Raw genomic sequence first — 14,797 nt, 5'->3', positions numbered from 1 at the left:
CTCGCGAGCATGTCCGCGCGCGGCGGTGTGCGTCCATCGTCGATCGATCGATCGCATCGAACGTCGATCGATCCCGCGACGGGGTCCCTCGGGAGTCATGACTCGTCGACGCGCGCGCGACGACGACGCGCGACGACCGCGCGCGCGGGCGACGACCGCGACCGAGGGACGCGCGCCCGTCGGTCTCGCCCTCGCGCGCGCGCGATCGGGGCGACGTCGACCTCGAACGCGAGCCGGTGACGCGCGAGGACGCGTGGTGCCCACATTGTCTCGGACGCGACGACGGGGTCGAATCGATCGGTCGCGATCGGCACAGAACGACGACTCGGTGGCCCCGGATGGACGACGTGGACGATGGGAGCGATGCCACGGCGCTCGCGACGCTCCTGGAGACGGTGGACGCGATGCGGACGCGGGTGGAGGCGGAGATGATGGGGGCGGCGGAGGGGGTCTCGGACGCGCGCGCGCGGGCGAAGACGCTCGAAGAGACGTTGCGCGAACGCGAGGCGCGGTCGGTGGAAGAGATCGCGTGCATCGCGGAAAATTGTGATGCGGTGGCGAAGAAGGCGAAGGAGTTGTTCTCGAGTTGACGGTGGGTGGACGCGGATGACGCGTGCGGACGGCGGGGCGCGCGGGCGATTCGACGCGAGGGATTTCAACCGACGGGCGACGTATGAATGAAGCGCTATCGTGTTTTAATGACGAACGGAAGTACTAGGGAGTATTAACCGAGCAAGTTGCCGGCCCCGGGGTTGGTCGCTCGCGCGGCGAGCGATTGCCAGGGAAGGTTGTGCGTGTCGACGCCGCTGTCTTGGATGGCGCCGATTTTTTGCAGAGCGTCTCGAGCCTCCACGACGTCGTCAAACCAGTGCTTCTCGCGACCGACGACAAAGTAATCCTTCGAGCCTCTGCCGAGGATGAGAACCACGTCATCGCGCTCGGCCATGCCGATGGCGGCTCGGATGGCGTGGAAGCGATCGACCATGACGTATCTACGAACTAAGTTCTGCAATCGCATGCACTCGTACTGGGCGTTTTCGTGCACCTCGTACATATCCTTCAAGAACGGGAACAGCGCCTCATCCTTGATCTTATCGTTCTCATAAATCTCATTTCTAAACCCGCCGCAAATATCGTCCAAAATTTTGTACGGGTCCTCCGTCTTTGGGGAATCGTTGGTGATGAACAAGACGTCCGACATGTCGTGCGCGACTTTGCCGATCACGGCGCGCTCGCCGCGCTCGTCTCCCATGTCGCCCTCGCAGCCGATGACGGTGATGACGCGTCGGCAATTCGCGGCACGAACGCTTTGAATCACACGCTCGATCCCCTCCGGCGTGTTTGCGTTGTCGACGAGGACGGAGAAGTCTTGTCCCATGTCAACGAGTTCCATGCGTCCCGGAATCACCTCGCACGCCTCCAAACCGGCGGCGATGACATCGAGCGAAATCTCCGCCGCCAACCCGATCGCGGTGGCGCAGCAGATTGGTCCGATCATGTGCTCACCAACGAGGCCGAGGACGACCTCGACGTTCCCCGCGGGCGTGCTCAGTGAGATTGCCGTCTCGAAGAGAGAAAAGTCTACGCGAGCTGGGTATACGTCGGCGGCGGTGTTCCCGATCTGCGTCGAGTACGTCACCACCGGCACCCCACTAGCGTACTCTCGGCATAAATCAGCGTCCTCTTCGTCTATGTTGATCACCCCGCGCTGGGTCTCGGCGTTTTCAAGCACCTTGAAGACGTCCGCCACGAACGAGGAGTACTCGGAATCCGCTCCGTTGTAGTTCTTTCTCGCGCCCTCGAACGAGGTCAGGGCGACGATGTCGAAGTTCATCCCTCTCGTCGCTTTGCGCCTGACTTGCTCTGCGCTCACCTCCATCACCGCCGCGTTGGCCCCGTTATCAGCGATGCCCGCGGTGAGTTGCTGAAACTGCAACGCATCCGCGCCGAGCTCCTCAAACTCGTACTTTCCTCGGTACGGCGCCAACCATCCCGGGGCGGTGGACGTGCGATCACGAGTCGTGTCCTCCTCGTCGCTCTCCCACACGCCGCCCTGCGTGGTGAGCTTCAGGTCGTCTTCCTCGAAATCCACCCTGACGTAGTTTCCGTTCGACCCGACGAGACCCATTTTAATATCAGCCGCCTCGAACACGGACTTCACCAAGTAAGACGTCGTCGTCTTCCCGACCGCCCCCGTGAGCGCGATCGCCGTCAACGCCGTGCTCGGATCACCGTAAAACACCCGCGCGATATCCGCCAGCGCTTCGTCCACGTTCGCCACGACGGCGCACGGGACGTCGGCGACGCCCTCCACGCGTTCGCTCGCCACGATCGCCACCGCCCCCGCCGCGACCGCCTCGCGCGCCAACGACGCGCCCGCCTCCCCCCCCACCGGGCAGACAAACAAATCACCACTGAGCAACGCGTTGATATCGTTCGCGATTCCACTAATCTCCACGTCCTCGTCCTCGTCCACGCCGTACCACTCCGCGTCAACCTCCGCGTCGGCGAAAATCTCCCTCAGCAACGCCTCCGCGTCCACCTCCGCGTCCGCATTCGCCGCGCTCGCGCGCACCACCTCAAGCCGCGCGCCCGCGCGCCCGTGATCCACCCCATCGCCCTCGCGCGTCCACCGCGCGCCCACCGTCCGTCCCGGGCGTCGCGTCGATCCGCCCCCGCGTCGCCGTCCCGCGCCCATTCCGACCCCCCACGTCGTTCGCGCCGTCGCGTTCGCGCCGCGAGACGTCCGCGACGTCGCGGCGGACATCCCGCACGCCGTCACGCCCTCTCGCCCGTCCGCACGCCCTCGCGCGCGTCGCGGAGACGCGTCGACGCGCCGCCGCCGCCGCGCGTCGCGTCGGGACGCTTTTTGTTTTGTATCGCGTCATTCGTGTCCCGAGTCCCGCCTTCGAGGTGTCTCGAGCGGTGTCAACGCGACGACGGCGCGCGCGGTGGGGGTCGGTGGGTAGGGTTTAGAAAGTGCGCGCGCGACGGTGGGTAGGGTTTAGAAAGGGATCGGTCGACGGTGGGTAGGGTTTAGAAAGTGCGCGCGCGACGCGATCGCCCCATCGCGCTCGACGCGATCGCTCGACGCGCGCGCGCGGGCAAAGGCGGGCGCGTCGACCGGGACGGATGCGCGCGATGCGCGCGCGCGGTGGCGTCGCGATCGACGTCGACGCGTCGACGCGGACGCGGGGAAAGGGAAGGATGGCGCGATCGGGCGCGCGGCGCGAGACGCGGGCGAGCGCGCGCGCGCGGGCGTCGTGCGCGCGGGCGTGGACGGTGAACGATGCGCGACGCGCGCGGTGGTCCACGCGCGCGCGCGCGCGGACGGAGCGAGAGCGAGAGGTGGAGGAGGTGACGAAGAAGTGGGGATTGGAGGCGGGCCTGTGGCGGGTGTGGAAGAGCGACGCGAAAGCCGAGGGCGGTGGTGACGGTGAAAACCCGGTCGGGGAGTCGCTGTCGCGAATGGATATGGCGAAGAATCTGCTGAAGCGGTACGGGAGCGCGTACCTGGCGACGTCGATCTCGTTGTCGTTGATTTCTATTACGGTTTTTTATTTCCTCGTCGCGGGGGGCATCGACGTCGCGGCGCTCTTGGAAAAGATTGGAATCACGGTGAACGCGACGAGCGAACAGTTTGGGACGTTTGCGTTGGCGTACGCGGCGCACAAGGCGAGCTCGCCGATCAGGTTCGGGCCGACGGTGGCCTTGACGCCGCTCGTCGCGCGTTGGATGGGTAAAGACGTCGACGACGCGGAGGAGCGGACGACGGACGAGACGGACGGCGGCGCGCCGTGAGGTGATATCACGAAGTGTACAAGATGATATCACGAAGTGTACAAGACGAAGACGAGAACGGCTCTCCGATCGAAGCGAGCGAGTATAATATTAAACACGTCGACCGAACGCCGAACGTAATCAATCGCGCTCGCCTCACACCCCGACTGTCGACGCGAACGCCGCGCATGCCGCGCGCATCGACGCGAGCGATCGCGCTCACCGTCGTCGCCCTCGTCGTCGCCCGCAGCGCGTCCCCGGTCGCCGCGTACGTCGACGTCGGCGCGCGCGGCGTCCCGACGCTCACCGATGAAAACTTTGAGCGCGAGACGCAAACCTCCAGCGGTTCGTCCTCGGGCGATTGGCTCGTGTTATTCACCGACGCCGATAGCATTCGAGGCGCTCGAGCCGCTCGGACGCTCGCCGCGGCGCGCGAATCGTTGTTGGAGCGCGGCGTCGTGGCGAGCGAGCTCGACTTTGAGCGCGCGCCGGAGACGACGGATCGGTTCCGGTTCGTCGTCAAGCGACGACCGAGCGTGGTGCTTATAAAGCGAGGGAAATGCTACGCGCGAGAGGTGAACGGTGAGGAGAGCGCAGAGGAGATGACGGAGTTTGCGACGAAGACGTACGCGACGACGAGCGAGACGAGCGAGACGTGTCCGCAAGAGTTGACCTTCATCCAGAAAAAGTTCGCGCGAGCGACGACGGCGCTGGCGATGGGGTTGGTGCGCTTGCACGATCGCGTGGAGCGGATGTCGCACGCACTGAGGGAGGATTACAAGGTTGTGGCGGCGACGCGGCGCGCGAGCGGAGTTCGCGCCGCTCTGCGCGCAGTGGAGCGAGTGATGACGGAGAGCTCGAACGAGTATGGGCTCTTGCTCGTCATCGTCGGGTTGGTTGTGATCGTCACCGCGGGAGCGCTCGCAGTGGTGACGTTTCCAACGGCAGCGGCGTCGACGCAGGCGACGAAGGCGAAGACAGAGTGAAGGAGACAGTTACGCGTAACATCGAGTTGTTTTCCTACCTATCGTTTCTACCTACAATCGTCGCCGAGTAGCGACTGCTAAAAATTACATTTCTCCCTCCTGCGGACCGAGATCGCCCGCCTCGAACTTCTTGACGTCAAAATAACTCGCCTTGACTACGCGATTCGCGAATACGTTTCCGTGAAGATTCTCCAACGCGCGAGTCGCGGCTTCCTCGTCGACGAATTCGGTAAATATTCGCACGGCCTCGTCTATGGCGAAACCGTCCTCAGTGATCTCAAAAATGAGCACGCGAACGACGTCGCCGTACTTTTCGCACTCGTCTGCGACTTGGTCCTCTGTTGCTTCAGTGACGCCGCCGGCGAGGACGATGTTTCGCAACAACAGAACCCTCGTCGGTGTCGGTGAAGGATCGACACTTTTACCTTCTGACGTTTCGCCGAGTCCGAGTCCACGTCCTGTGGACGACGTTATCGCGGACACGTCGAACACTGGTCTCGCGTTGATGATTTTCCCAGTGGCACCCGCCGAGTCTTTTCGCACCTCCAGCGGCGTCGTCATTCCTTGCTCGTCCTTTCCAAGACCCCGTCCTTTGGTCCAACCCATCTTCTCCATCATCTTTTCTGCCGCGCTCATCTTCTTCCCGCCCCCCGATGGTTCACCCGTCGATGCCTCGGCACCAACTCGCGTCTGCGCCAATCGACGCCGCCGCACGTCCGTCCCGCTCTCCTCCAATAAAACCCTCAACCGTCGCTCCCTCACCCCTGTGCGCTCATCTTGAGCCTCTGACTCTCTCCGCTTTCGCTCCTCTCGCTCGAGCCTCTCGCGCACCCTCGTCTCCTCTCGCGCCGCCGCCGCGCGCGCTCGGCGCTCGCGAAGCGTCCGCTCGTAATCATTCGGCGCTCTCGGATCGTAACGATCACCCGTCGCGCCCTCTCCCAAATTCGTTTCAATCACCACCGTCCGCTCCGCTTCGCCACGCGTCTCCTCGATCGCGTGCGCTTGATTCTCTAACCTCTTCCGTCTCGCGAGCGCTCTCGCGCGTTCCTCCGCGTCGCGCTTCGTTCGACTCCTCGCCAATCGCAACGCGCTCGCCTGCGCCCTCGACGCCCACGCGATCGAAGCCGTGGGCTTTTTCTCCTCGCCCGACCCCTCCGCGCGCGCCGTCGTCGTCGTCGCGCGCGGTTTTCCATTTTCTGACATCTCACTCGCGCGAGCGTGTACGCCTCCATCGTCGTCGCCATCGCCCTCGACGTCGCCTCGCGCCGCGGGAAGATCGTCGTACAGACCACCCATGCGTTGCCGCCGCGCGCGGCGCCCTGGGCCCCCTGAGAACGCGTCGCGGTGTGCCTTTGCGCATTCGATGATTTCCCAAAGCACCGCGTCTCCGTCCGTCTCGCCGCACACGTCCACGCGCGCCGACGACACCGCGGGGCGACGCGAACGTCATGCCATGCGTCGTCGGTGGGATCGACCGCGGACGGGCGCGGGGCGACGCGCACGGCGTGGGCGATGGAAACGATGCGACGATGACGAACGTTTGGAGATTCGCACCGAGCGACGGCGACGCGCGGACGAACGACGGGCGCGACGCGCGAACGAGGGAGACGGAGGCGTCGATGATGTTCTCCGCGCACGGATCGCGAGGGGAGGTGGTGCGCGTCGGCGTCGGGCGCGGTGCGGGCGTCGACGGCGCGGTCGGGGCGAACGGGACGCGCGCGAGCGCGGCGTTCGTGAGCGACGACGCGTGCGTCGTGTTCGGGAGCGGAAAGCGAGGGGTGTTGATCATGAATGCGTACGACGAGGGAGGAGGGAGCGTGCGGGTGATCGAGGGGGAGGATGGATCGGAGGGAACGACGCGGGCGACGCCGACGGTGTGCGCGGCGACGCGGACGCCGAGCGGACGCGCGAGCGCGGTGGTCGGTGACGCCGATGGCGATCTGTACGAGATCGTGGGGGATATTGCGAACGGGAAGTTGAGTATTCGAGCGTTCGATCGAAAGAATCGAAGTCACTGGGTGGACGACATGCACGACGACGAGGAAGCAGGGGGCGAAGGCCAGGCGACGGCGTCGCCGACGAAGACGCCAGGGAAGAATCGCGCGTGGGGGGCGCTTCGCTCGGCCACGATGGCCGCCGGGGGGTTATTGAGTCGGAAGCACAAGCCCGGGGGCGTGCGCTCGCTGAGCTTTGTCGATGGGTCGAGCGAGACAAGAAAACGGTTGCTCGTGTGCGTCTCCGACGGGGCGCTCGAGGAGTGGTCAATCGATGTCTCGAACACGCCGCGACCGGCCAAGCTCGCGCACGCGCACAACATCGTGAAGCAAATTCAGCGCGCGCTCCGCACGAGCTCCAACGTCTCGTTCGTCTCCGCTGATTGGACACTGACAGATGTGGGAGTGGACATCACCCTCCTCGTCGAGTGCGACGGCAAGGGTTCCCTCCATCGCTTCCAGCGAGCGCACGGCACCGACGCGTTGGAGATCGTCGCATCCGCAGTTCCCGCCGCCGGAGCACTTCCAAACAACCTCAATCGCGTGCGATTGTACGTCGAAGGTGAGGACACCTTTGTGCTCGCTGAGGATGGCTCTGCGGCTATGTTTACAGGTTTGGACTACTCGCGCGTGTTGGCGCGCATGGACGCGTCCAATCACGAGCCTATCCTTGATGTGAAGTGCGTACGTCCGGGAGAGTGGGTTCTCCTATCGGATGAAGGCGGGGTCACGACATTCAATCCTCACACGAGACAGACCACTCCGCGCCGTGCTGGAAAAGTGACTCCGAACAAGCGTACTTCGCGCGGGGACGGTCCGAGTGCCAACGCGGTGGACGATGCCGACGCGATCGAGTGCGTTCGTACGGAATTTGAGAATTACCTCGCCGGACAAAGCGGCTCGCGTGATCAGACAAAGTCGCGACTCCGCGCGGCGGGAGCCTTCGTGAGCGAGGCTGTGCCGTTTGCAACCATGAGCAAAAGCTCGATCGATGCGCTCCCCAAGAAGTTGTCGGGGAAGTCCAATCGCGGCGGTCCATCAATCGAAGAGCATGTCGCGGAAAAGATTGGCCGTTACTTGAGTTTCCTGGACTTTTTGACGGAGAGTGGAGTCTGGAACGACATCGACTCGGATGAGCGCTTGGAGATTTTGACGCACGGAGAGATGATCTCTGCGACTTCAAGGTTTGTCGACCTTAAGAATACGGCGGACGATGAAGCGAGGACAATCTTAGAGGAAATCGCGACGCACGCAGGAGCGGAGATGAAAGCCATCGACAGCGCTTTAGACGAGAGATCCGATCTCGAGGTTTGCTTTAGCCGCTCGAGCGAAGTGTGCTCCATGTTCCCAGCCACGGCCTCGGTCCTCGAGAAGCGACTCAAGGAGGACAACGACTTAGAAAAACGAGCATTGATTTTGGACACATGTGCTCGCGGCTTGCTCGTTTCCATCGAGGCTGCGAACGACTTCAGAAGGCGACGCACCACAATGTATCCGCACTCGGCAAGCTCCGGCGTTAGCTGGATGTGTGAGATGGAGGCGCGCGAGGCACTGCACGCTTTGGCGAGCGTCACGATCAAACTTCAGGCCGAAGCCGCGGAAAGCACCACGGGCGTGGGTCTTGGGCCAGTTCTCGGATCTCGTTTGCAGGCTGTGGCGGCTCCGTTGCTTGACGCCTGCGCTGCGTACCTGAACGCGGCTCTCCCGCATTCGACTGCACGTATCGACGCGCACGATGAATACGTCAAGAATCGGACAATTCTACTCTCCGCCTTGCTCAACTGCGCGAAGCAGAGCGCGACGGTTCCTCAACAATCCAGACCGCAACACGGTCCGTTGACGGAGGGTGTGGATGTCACCATTGAGTCAGTGGCGGCGGTTGCAGAGGCGCACTTCGGTTACGCCGAGCTCTTCGAAATTTGTGACACTGCGGGTGGTGTTCCACGATTGCATCACTACATGCGAACGCTCCTCGGTGCGCAAGAGGACGGTGAAGAGAGCTTTGCACACTTTGTTTATCAGAAGTTGGCCATTGAGCAAGATCGAGACGCGGTGCTTTTACGCGATCTCCCGGTGGAGTTCCACGGCGACTTGGAACGGTTTTTGGCGTCTCATCCTGATCTTCGTTGGTTGATGGAGCTTCGCGTCGGTAAGTATTCGGAAGCGAGCGAAACTTTGGCCGCCATCGGAAACCGAGACGGCGCTGATGCACTCAAGAAGCGTCGAGCGTTGTCGCTGGCAAAATTAGCGCTGCTCGCCGCAGGAGGTAACGTCGAAGATCGAATGGATGTGATCGACACCGCCCTTGCGGCCTGAATTCGCACTCTACGAATGATAGATACGACTACAAACACTAATACTAGTTCACCCACCACAAAAGACTCAAAATACCTTGCCGGCGACTATACCAGCGAACACGAGGGCTCCGTACGTCGAATTGCTACGAAATTTCGCCGCGCAGTCGTCTCGGTCGTTCAAATCAACAGTGGAAATCTGCCATGCCAAATGCGACGCCGCTGCCCCGACGCCGAGATAAAATGGATAGTCTAGGCCCACGTATGCTCCGGACGCGCACAGCGCGGATGTCCCCGCGAGCGCAAACGCGGATAAATACTTCTTCGTGTCCGCCCCGAAGTGGAGCGCGGTCGACTTCACCCCGACCTTGGCATCGTCGTGTTTATCCTGGTGCGCGTATATAGTGTCGTACACTAGCGTCCACGCAACACCGGAGGCGTACAGCGGGAGCACCGCCCCCCAGTCGCACGAACCGTGCACGGCGGCCCAACCGAGGAGCGCTCCCCAATTAAACGTCAACCCGAGGAAAGCCTGGGGCCAGTTGGTCACGCGCTTCATCGCTGGATACGCCGCGACGAGCGCCAGCGAGCTCGCTCCTAAGATTTTCGAGTAATCGTTCAACTGCACCAACACGCCGAGGCCGAGCGCGAGCTGCGCGCCGAGAAAAGCCACCGCCATGGGCACGCTCACCGCCCCGCTCGCGATCGGACGATTTCGCGTTCTCGCCACCTTTGCGTCGATATCCCGATCCCATAGATCGTTGATGGTGCACCCCGCCCCTCTCAAAAGAAACGACCCGACTCCAAACAAACCGAGCAGCCGCGCGTCCGGCGGCGCGCCGACCTCCGCCGCGAGCGCGATGGACCAAAAGCAAGGCCAAGCCAAGAGCGCCGTCCCTATCGGTCGATCCAACCGAATTAATTTCGCGTATGGGACCGCGAGCGCGGGTACGATCTCGTCGACCCACGTGCGTTCCGCCTCGGGCGCCGGCGCGTCGCTCGAAACAGACGCTGGAGACTGCGCGCGTCCGCTCGATCCATCGAGCTCCCTCGACTCCTTTCTCTCGGGCTCCACCGCGGACGACGCGAATGAACGCGCGCCGTTCGACGTCGTCCAGAGATCGAGCGAAGGCGCGCGGCGCGAGCGCGTGTTTCCGAAAGATGTCGACGACGACCTCGACGAGCGCTCTTCATCGACGCTCGCGCACGCGCTCGCGGACGACGAGGCGAGTGCGCTCGAAGACGCGCGCGTGATAACGTCAACTCGCGCGAATGAGCGACACGCGCGCCTGGACGCGAGGATGAGCATATCGAACGAGGCGAGATGTGCGTTGGAGGCGCCGCGGCGCGTTCCGAAAAGCAAAGTCGCAAAGTCGAGCGACGATGCGGACGACGGCGGGTGTGCGAATTCGAGAAATTTAATAAAATACGATTTTATGCGAGTGAAAAACTCACCGTTCGTCGTCGTCCTCGGCCTCGGCCGGGGTGAACGTCCTCGCCATGCGCACGCTCGCCCGCACCGCGTTGCCCGCGTACGCGACGCGTTCCTCAGCCTGTTCCGCCGTCGCCCCCGGACCGATGATCCCCATACCCACCGGTTTCCCGTACTCCAACTCGAGCTGTTTCGCGATGATGGAGAACGTCGACCCCATCTCCTGCCCGTGAAGCGTCGACCCCTTTTCGATGTATCCCAGCACCACGCACGCGTCCAGCGTCGGGTCCTGCAACATATTCTCAACAACCAACGGGGCCTCGTACGTCCCCGGCACCCACATCACTCGATCGATCGTCGCTCCCATGGTCTCCGCCGCCACTCGGGCGTCCTCCAGCATGCGATCCATGAGTTTATTGTGGAACTCTCCCACGCACACGCCCAGGCGCACCGGTTCCCGACTGCCGTCGCCCACGTGCGTGATCACCGTGTTCGCCCACTTCTCTCGCGCCTCCGGCTCGGCGTATCCCCACCGCACGACGTCATCCGTCTCCTGGACGCTTCCCGGGGCGTGATGCGCGTACTCCCGCGGGAGCGGCGCGCGTTCATTCGCGCGTCCACGTTTCTTTTCGGACGACCCTTTCGCCGCCGCGCGCACTGTTCGCGCGCGATGTCCCGGACGCGCGGTCGCGCGCGCGCGCGCGAACATCGTCGCCGTGCCTCGATCCATCGCGCGCGTCGATCACGCCTCTCGCGCGCGCGCGAGCGACGGGCGCGCGCGACCGCGCGTACACGTGCTAAACCCTGGTTCGACGCCCGCGCGCGGGTCCCGGGCGGCCGTCGCGCGCGACATCGAACGCGCCCGTAACATTCGCGACGTCATCCGCGCGCGCGCGTTCGATGTCGTGCGATGGCGTCGACGAGGCACGATTGTACTAATACAGGATCGTATTCTACATTTCGTACACCTAATCAGTTTTCTCCAAATGAAAACAAGCTTCTTACCTCAGACGACGACCGAGAAGGCGGCTCGCCCGAGCTCGACAATCCGCTTCGCGCTCGCGTCGGCGACGCCACGCGTCGCCCGCGTCGCGCTAGCTTGATGAAGGCCCTGTGAGACACATTCCGATCACGGCGGACGGCGAGTCGTCAATTCTGATGAGTGTACACCCCACCCTTTTGCCATCGCGGCTGGTTTCTTCGCCAACGCCGCCGCGCTGGCACCGTACGGAGGCGGCGCCGACGGTTCCGTCTTCCACTCTCTTCGCGCGACGACGGCGATCGATCGACGCACCGATCGATGTACCGATCGATCGCCAAAGGCATCGACCGATCGATCGCCAAAGACATCGACCGATCGATCGCCAAAGGCATCGACCGATCGATCGACCGATCGAATGTCCCGATCGATCGCCAAAGACATCGTGTACCGATCGATGTCCGACGGTGAATCAATGACGTCACAAACTAGTACGGCGCCAGGCGATTCGCGATCGAGCGCGTGGAGATTTGGGGAGTCGATCGAGACGAGGTGCTGAAGAAGCGTACTGAAATGGACGAGAAATCGAGATCGAGAGTCGACGAGAAACGCGGTATCGACGAGAAACGCGCCGACGCGCGGTTCATGACCCAGTTCACGTCGGCAGCCGCGCGCGCGACGGATTCGGGGAGTCGATGAGAGACGTGCTTGTAATTCTATCCCGTCCGCGCCCCGCGGTCGTACCCGCCTCACCCTAAACCCTAAACTTCGAACCCAATTCCCCTAGAATTAGGGTCTAGAACACAAAATACCCTAAAAGTCGAGGAACGCCACCGGCGAGCGGCACACCCCGCCGCGATGCGTCCGGTGGCGACGCGTCGCGGCGGGGGGCGACGCGATGCGGACGCGAAAAAAAAAAAAAAAAAATGCGACGCGATGCGGCCGCGCGCGACGCGACGCCTGCGACGGCGACGACGCGTCGTCGCGTCGGCACTCGGCGCGCGCGCGATTTCGAATTGTCGCGCGCGACGGCGGCGCGCGAATTCGACTCGAACGCGAACGTTCCGTGCGCGCGCGCGCGACGACATCGACGAGGGAATAAAGGTACGTCTCGTTCGCGGACGATGCGCGGCGCGACGCGGAGTCGCGGCGCGGAGAGGGGGCGATCGGTCGAGATCGCATCGCGCGCGCGCTGTTCCCCGGCGGCGCGTGCATCGCGCCGCCGGGGAGCGCGCGAGCGCGCGATGACGACGGGCGCGCGCGCAAGGATGCGTCGATTTGTTTCACGTCGCGGTGCGCGCGCGCGGGCGACGGCGTCGACGACGGTGACGCGTTCGTTCGATGCGCGCCGATGGCGGATTAATAACTAACTGTCCGCCGTGGACGCGCAGGACGGGAGCAATGCCGCGGGGATACCGCGGTGGATACGACTACGCATTCGCGGGGTGGAGGAAGCGAAACCGTGAGGCATTCGTGGAAGCGTCCTCTGCTGCTAACGCACGTGTTGGTTGGCCAGTCGGGGGTCGCGGTGGCGCGGATGCCAAAGCTAAAGCCAAAGCCGAGGCGGACGCCGAGTCGGATGCGGCGAACGCGCGCGTCGCGTTCGCGGCGGAGGCGACACGCGTCGCTCTCGGCGACGTCACGAACGCCGCGAGGCGAGACGAGGCGGCGCCGAAGGCGGCGAGCGGAGTCGGATTGGAGGCGCCGGTGGAGAACGACGCGCCCAAAGATACCGCTGGTGGTGTCGCGGCGGAGGCGACACGCGTCGCTCTCGGCGACGTCACGAACGCCGCGAGGCGAGACGAGGCGGCGCCGAAGGCGGCGAGCGGAGTCGGATTGGATGCGCCGGTGGAGAACGACGCGCCCAAAGATACCGCTGGTGGTGTCGCGACGGCGGCGACGCTCGCGTTGAAATACGTCACACGCGCCGCCGGGGACGGACTCGGAGGAGCACCGGTCGTCACCTTGGAGGTGTTTAATGCCGAATTGTGCGCCAAGACCATGAACAATGAGACGGTGCGCGGCGTGGATTTCGAGAGCATCATCTCAGACATTTACTCGCGCGTCTCACCGAGCGCGTGCGCGCCGGACAGGTTCGCGCATTGGCTCGCGAGTGAAGCGCCATTGTTCGCGGCGACGGGGCTGCCGAAGGTCGACATGATGGATGATGATGAAGCGTGTCGCCAACGTGCATTTCGACGTACCACCAGTTCAACAAACGCACAGTGGTCCTCCCCGCTCAACGCGGCGGAGTCAAAGTATGCGTGTCAAAATCTTAACGCGGTTCGCGTCGCGGCGATGGCGCTGGACGCGAGCGAATTCGAGTTGCGTCAGGCTTTGGAAAAGGTCGAGACGGCCGCGGGATCGATGGTGCGATATCTGAACGTACGCGGGTGCTATCACTACAGAATTCGCACCGACGACGGACTCGTGTTCGCGTACGTCGGGGAAAGTGTCGATGTAGAGCGACGAATCAACGAGCACTTGACGGCGCTGCTCGGCGACGGGCGCGCGCACGACATTCAGCGAGGACACGCACTCGTTCGACGAGCCCAAAAGGGCGACGACGACCATGCTGATGCTGATTTTCAATGCAGTTTGTGGGTCATTCACGGACAGGATGAAGCGAGCGCGGTCGAGTTGGCGAAGACGTACGTGAGAACGTGCGCGTCGACGCCGTCGATTTTGGAAGTCGCGCGCGCGATTGCGAGCACCGGATTCTTCGTCGAAGCGGTATTCACCGCGCACTACGGGACCTTGCACGAGCACACCGCGGACGGCGTCGTCGGAATGAACTTTTCTCAGCCCGGTGTGTGCCATAACAGAGGGGTCACCCGCGAGGATACGTGGAACGAGATCAGAGAGACATTCGGAAAGAAGACGCGATGTACGAAGACTTTGCCGGCATTCACGTGCGGACGGTGCGACAGAGATTTTCCGCAAGGAAAGTCGCGAAGTCACTCCCACGGAGACGGCCATGGACGCGTGTGCGACACTTGCTACAACAACGCTTTGTATGCAAAGAAGCCGCAGTTTCAGTGCCTTGAGTGCGACAGAGAGATGCAAGGGAAAAAAAGTTACCGCGGAGACGGCGATGGACGCGTGTGCGCAAGATGCTACCAAATCACTTTACTCGCAAAACAACCACCGTTCACGTGCGCGCTATGCTCGCATGCGGTTTCTCGAGGGAAGCGGAGTTACCGCGACAGAGTCAGCGGTGGACGCGTGTGCGACACTTGCAACAAAGCTCGCTACAGGAAATGCCTCGCGTCCACCCGCGAAATGTGATACGAGTAATAACTTTTGTAACGGGTAATCGGTGAAGAACTGAA

The 14,797-nt window shown here is 63.1% G+C and overlaps 9 protein-coding genes across 9 annotated transcripts; 5 read left to right on the top strand and 4 right to left on the bottom strand.

The window, feature by feature from the left end:
* Positions 1–338: 338 nt before the first annotated feature.
* On the top strand, positions 339–590 carry OT_ostta14g02250 (unnamed product; the record flags this gene model as incomplete). Its single annotated transcript, XM_003083010.1, has 1 exon — positions 339–590. One exon carries the CDS (start codon positions 339–341, stop codon positions 588–590), a length of 252 nt encoding a protein of 83 aa, XP_003083058.1.
* Positions 591–724: 134 nt separating this feature from the next.
* On the bottom strand, positions 725–2,767 carry OT_ostta14g02240 (Mur ligase, C-terminal; the record flags this gene model as incomplete). Its single annotated transcript, XM_003083009.2, has 1 exon — positions 725–2,767. The coding sequence occupies one exon, from the start codon at positions 2,765–2,767 to the stop codon at positions 725–727; it is 2,043 nt and encodes a 680-aa protein (XP_003083057.2).
* Positions 2,768–3,207: 440 nt separating this feature from the next.
* Positions 3,208–3,801, top strand: OT_ostta14g02235 (Domain of unknown function DUF1279; the record flags this gene model as incomplete). Its single annotated transcript, XM_003083008.1, has 1 exon — positions 3,208–3,801. One exon carries the CDS (start codon positions 3,208–3,210, stop codon positions 3,799–3,801), a length of 594 nt encoding a protein of 197 aa, XP_003083056.1.
* Positions 3,802–3,968: 167 nt separating this feature from the next.
* OT_ostta14g02230 (Thioredoxin-like fold) lies at positions 3,969–4,766 on the top strand (the record flags this gene model as incomplete). Its single annotated transcript, XM_003083007.1, has 1 exon — positions 3,969–4,766. One exon carries the CDS (start codon positions 3,969–3,971, stop codon positions 4,764–4,766), a length of 798 nt encoding a protein of 265 aa, XP_003083055.1.
* An 84-nt stretch (positions 4,767–4,850) lies between these two features.
* On the bottom strand, positions 4,851–6,062 carry OT_ostta14g02220 (Nucleotide-binding, alpha-beta plait; the record flags this gene model as incomplete). The annotated part of the gene is made up of 1 exon (XM_003083006.2): positions 4,851–6,062. One exon carries the CDS (start codon positions 6,060–6,062, stop codon positions 4,851–4,853), a length of 1,212 nt encoding a protein of 403 aa, XP_003083054.2.
* Positions 6,063–6,295: 233 nt separating this feature from the next.
* Positions 6,296–9,076, top strand: OT_ostta14g02210 (Nucleoporin, Nup133/Nup155-like, C-terminal; the record flags this gene model as incomplete). The annotated part of the gene is made up of 1 exon (XM_003083004.2): positions 6,296–9,076. The coding sequence occupies one exon, from the start codon at positions 6,296–6,298 to the stop codon at positions 9,074–9,076; it is 2,781 nt and encodes a 926-aa protein (XP_003083052.2).
* A 66-nt stretch (positions 9,077–9,142) lies between these two features.
* Positions 9,143–10,363, bottom strand: OT_ostta14g02200 (UbiA prenyltransferase family; the record flags this gene model as incomplete). The annotated part of the gene is made up of 1 exon (XM_003083003.2): positions 9,143–10,363. One exon carries the CDS (start codon positions 10,361–10,363, stop codon positions 9,143–9,145), a length of 1,221 nt encoding a protein of 406 aa, XP_003083051.2.
* Positions 10,364–10,505: 142 nt separating this feature from the next.
* On the bottom strand, positions 10,506–11,216 carry OT_ostta14g02197 (6,7-dimethyl-8-ribityllumazine synthase; the record flags this gene model as incomplete). Its single annotated transcript, XM_003083001.1, has 1 exon — positions 10,506–11,216. The coding sequence occupies one exon, from the start codon at positions 11,214–11,216 to the stop codon at positions 10,506–10,508; it is 711 nt and encodes a 236-aa protein (XP_003083049.1).
* A 1,650-nt stretch (positions 11,217–12,866) lies between these two features.
* Positions 12,867–14,753, top strand: OT_ostta14g02190 (unnamed product; the record flags this gene model as incomplete). Its single annotated transcript, XM_003082999.1, has 1 exon — positions 12,867–14,753. The coding sequence occupies one exon, from the start codon at positions 12,867–12,869 to the stop codon at positions 14,751–14,753; it is 1,887 nt and encodes a 628-aa protein (XP_003083047.1).
* Positions 14,754–14,797: the final 44 nt, after the last annotated feature.

Source organism: Ostreococcus tauri (genome assembly GCF_000214015.3).
Source record: "Ostreococcus tauri WGS project CAID00000000 data, contig chromosome 14, whole genome shotgun sequence".
Taxonomy (NCBI): domain Eukaryota; kingdom Viridiplantae; phylum Chlorophyta; class Mamiellophyceae; order Mamiellales; family Bathycoccaceae; genus Ostreococcus; species Ostreococcus tauri.
The sequence above is the reverse complement of the archived record's forward strand: the minus strand, read 5'-3'. Positions and strand labels throughout refer to the sequence as shown.